Source organism: Protobothrops mucrosquamatus, unplaced genomic scaffold, assembly GCF_001527695.2.
Source record: "Protobothrops mucrosquamatus isolate PMUCROS unplaced genomic scaffold, P.Mucros_1.0 scaffold416, whole genome shotgun sequence".
Classification (NCBI taxonomy): Eukaryota; Metazoa; Chordata; class Lepidosauria; order Squamata; family Viperidae; genus Protobothrops; species Protobothrops mucrosquamatus.
In genome coordinates this window covers 1,066,379-1,070,699 of record NW_015386745.1, presented here as the reverse complement: position 1 = coordinate 1,070,699, position 4,321 = coordinate 1,066,379, and the positions used below count along the sequence as shown (strand labels likewise).

The window sequence follows — 4,321 nt, the reverse complement described above, 5'->3', positions numbered from 1 at the left end:
ATTATTATTATTATTATTATTATTATTATTATTATTATTATTATTATTATTATTATTATTATTATTATTATTATTATTATTATTATTATTATTATTATTATTATTATTATTATTATTATTGCATTTGCTGATTTAGCAAAAGCTTATGATCATGTAAATAGACTTAATTATGTAATACTTTACAAGCATATGAAGGTAAGGTTCCTGAATGAGACAAGATGGATATATGATGGAAGTAAAGCATACACAAGAATATATGAAAAAAGAATAAATAATATGGAGATACAAAATTAATTGCTCCAGGAAATGTTTTGAGAATTGTGAAATATACTGTTTTCCTAGAGACCATGCCTTCAGTTTTTGGATCATGTTGTTCAGGAGAAGTCTGGTGATTTTCATAACTAAATCCTCTTCATAGGAAAAAGTTTGAGGTATTCTGCAACTTATGTAATCCCCAAATAGGCGTGTTTCATTAGGAATGTTTTATCAAGAATACCTTGAACTATTTCCCATTTCTAAACTACACCTTGAATTAGCCTAGGCAGGGAAATGGAATGTTCCTGAGTTTTCCAAAATTGAATATTTTGACCCAGAATTGACGAATTTTGTACATCCTTCATGAATGGGTTGAAGGGAAGAGAAAGATGGATAAAAAACCTAGTCGATTGGCTTGAATTGCTAAGATCCTCCAAAAAGAGAAAACGTGAAGTTTAAAGAACAAATGGCAGTGTATAATCCAGGTAAGAACATGGAAATAACAAGGATGGTTTCCAGAGGCAGAAAGGCATGGAGAGGTATAATGAATATTGTTGTAAAGTATATTTACTTTTCTCTTACTCTTTGCCTTTATTTTGCTCACCATTTGCTCAATTGTTATATATGTATGATTGTTTGGTATATATCTATGTTGCTTACAGAAAAATCACTACCATTGAAACCCTTAACCTAGGTTACTGTATAAATTAATGTTTTTGTATTATGTCATTATTTCAAAACCAAAGGAATATTTTCAAAATCATTGATAAATAAGAATGTCTGCCTACAGTTGAAAGGACTTGTTGGGAGAGAATCTGTTAGTTATAAAACTGCAAATGCTAAAAATTGTACATAGATATCAAATGATTCAGCAGCACAAGGAAATATTAACACGTCACATGTGATAAAACTGGAGAGAGAAGTATCTTCTATTGGATTTGTTATCTTTTTACAAACACCCTCCCCCCCCCCCCTTAGCTAAGAATAAAGAAGAAAAATTACTCTTGGCACTATGTGATCTTTTTTACTGCATCTGATCTTTTTTTTTTCCTCCAGCAATGAGAGTAAATGTATCTTGGGAGGGAAAAAAAATCAGCTGTAAATCAAGTCCAGGTCTCCAAGGTGATAGCAATAGAAGTTGTCTAATTAGAAACGTTGCTATCAATCTCCCCACATCAAATTGATACGAGGCATAGTCGTGAAAAGAAAGAATGAGAGATGAATATACAAGTAACTGTAATCCCACTACAGAAGTTTAATCTTAATTAAATTGAAACCACTGATTAATTGCTGAAATGTATTTTCTTGTTTTTAAAAAGCAAAAGATAATATAAACTATACACTGCCTGTAAGAAAGGCGGGGGCAAGGATCTGATGGAGCCGCAAGCTTAACATAAAGACCAGCCTCGGTGATGAATGACGAGGGAGTTAGTTTCCACATAAGCAACTCATCAAAATGTGGTCTTTAATTTGGGCTCACATATGATTAACCAGGGAGTGTGTGTTCATTTCCTTCCACCGTAATTAAGGGGAGATGCACCAGATTCACAAATTCCAAGGGGACCATTTAAAGTCTGGTACATTACATGGCGCTCTTATTAAAGGGCCATCTCTGGTAAATAAAACAGTTCACGGTGCCAAATGAACATTTTGCAAACCTTAAAATGAAATGAGTTTGTAATGAAAGACCATGTGTTTTAATGGTTGTCTGCACTGCAGATTAACAGCAGTCAGAACTGCAGATGTGGGGTCTTTATAGAGGCTGCTGAAGTAATTAATACTGGATTTTAGCTTAAAGAACCACTGGAATTAGCCCACAATTTATTTTTGAGGAATGATCACAGAACTGACACAGGTAACTTATAGTATTCTGCCTGGGACTCCTCCAAAAAATAAAACATGGTCTTGAATATTATTTATAATATTCTAAATTTCCCCCTGTTTTCTTTTATATGGAATACTTAAGGGTGATATAAAAATGTCTATCTGCCTCCACCTCCTTGTTTGATGGACTCCAAACATGACTCCCCAGCTTATTCTCCATTGCTGTACATCAGATATGTCAAACTCGCGACGTCACGTGACGTCGTGCAACGTATCGGGATGGTTTTGCCATTGCCAGCAATGGGGTGAGCGCGGTTTCCGGATGATGCATCCGGCCCGTGGGCTGGCAGTTTGACACCCCTGCTTTACATGATCACCCACAAGGTCATTCCTGCTGGTTCCCCCCCCCAACTCTGCTGGTCTAACCCTAACCTTCCCCCCATCCCTGATGGTACTATTTCTAGTGATAAAATATTATAGCCTATGATTGATTTCTTCAGTTCACAACTAAGACTGGGAATAATTTGTCCCCATTTCTATTGTCAGTGAAGCAAATTTGCTTTTCTCCCCTCCCCTTTGACTGGGGGCAAAGAAAGACTGGCACAGGGGCAGGAAAAGTTGGGCTTATCTCATCTCCAAATCATGCACTCTAATGTCATCTGAACTGGAGGCCAGTAGAAGAACAAAGTTCCAATTTCTGGTTTCGGTTATATAGGGGACTTGCTATAATAATAATAATAATAATAATAATAATAATAATAATAATAATAATAATAATAATAATAATAATAATAATAACAACAACAACAACAACAACAACAACAACAACAACAACAACAACGTTGGAAGGGACCTTGGAGGTCATCAAGTCCAACCCCCTGCTCAGTAACCCTACCATACCCATGTAACCCTATACCATTTCGGACAAATGGCTGTCCAGTTTCTTCTTAAAAACTTCCAGTGTTGGAGCATTCACCGCTTCTGGAGGCAGGTTGTTCCACTGGTTAATTGTTCTAACTATCAGGAAGTTTCTTCTTAGTTCTAGTTTGCTTCTCTCTTTGGTTAGTTTCCATCCATTGCTTCTTGTCCTGCCTTCAGGCGCTTTGGAAAATAGCTTGACTCCCTCTTCTTTGTGGCAGCCCCTGAGATATTGAAACACTGCTATCATGTCCCCCCTCGTCCTTCTCTTCATTAAACTAGACATACCCAATTCCAGCAACCATTCCTTATATGTTTTAGCGCCCAGTCCCCTAATCATCTTTGTTGCTCTTCTCTGTAGTCTTTCTAGAGTCTCAACATCTTTTTTACACCGTGGTGACCAAAACTGGATGCAGTATTCCAAGTGTGGCCTTACCAAGGCATTGTAAAGTGGTATTAATACTTCACGTGATCTTGATTCTATCCCTCTGTTAATGCAGCCTAGCACTGTGTTGGCTTTTTTGGCAGCTGCAGCACACTGCTGTCTCATATTTAAACGATTGTCCACTAGGACACCGAGATCCCTCTCACAGTTACTACTATTGAGCAAGGTACCCCCTATACTATACCTGTACATTTGATTTTTCTTGCCTAAATGTAGAACCTTACCTTTTTCACCATTGAATTTCATTTTGTTAGATAGCGCCCAGTGTTCAAGATATCCAATGTGCAGATGATATTCTACCATGGGCATATTCCATTCATGAATAAGAGAGTCAGCATATTGCCCCCAACTATTTGGGTCCTCAGAAAGATGGAAGACTGAGCCAGCCTAGAGCCAGTGAGAACTGAACTGCTGGCAGTTGGCAGAATTAGCCTGCAATACTGCATTCTAACCACTGCACCACATGGCTCTTGATCCAGTATAATAATTTCAGCTGTGAAAAAGCTGTGATGGTTTCATTGTGCATCTACACAAAGAAGGAGGTTAAGAACATGAAATAGATACTATACACTTACAGTTTGGATTCCTGCTACGCTGGTCACAGATGCGGCATTGAGGGTTTCTTGCTGGCTGGCCAGGGACATGTTCCACCAGCTTACAGTACATCTCTGGACCTCTTTTGCCACAGGTAGCATTTGTGGTGATGAGAGAATTAGAAGCCAAGTTCAGCACTGCTGGAAACAAACCTGAACAAAGAAAAAGGAAGCAACACTATAGTAAAATATTCATAGGAATGTTGTACATTTTGGTACAGGAATTAATGACATCCTTTCTACGGCAGTTTTAGAAGTCATATTGATTCAGTATGCATAGGATACA

The 4,321-nt window shown here is 37.4% G+C and overlaps 1 protein-coding gene across 1 annotated transcript in view; it reads right to left on the bottom strand.

The window, feature by feature from the left end:
- LOC107287708 (laminin subunit alpha-2) overlaps positions 1–4,321 on the bottom strand; it is a 203,281-nt gene that overhangs the window by 172,139 nt on the left and 26,821 nt on the right. The window contains exon 2 of the mRNA XM_029284188.1: positions 4,018–4,188. Within this exon, the coding sequence (XP_029140021.1) occupies positions 4,018–4,188 (171 nt within the window). The remainder of the gene's footprint in view (positions 1–4,017; positions 4,189–4,321) is intronic.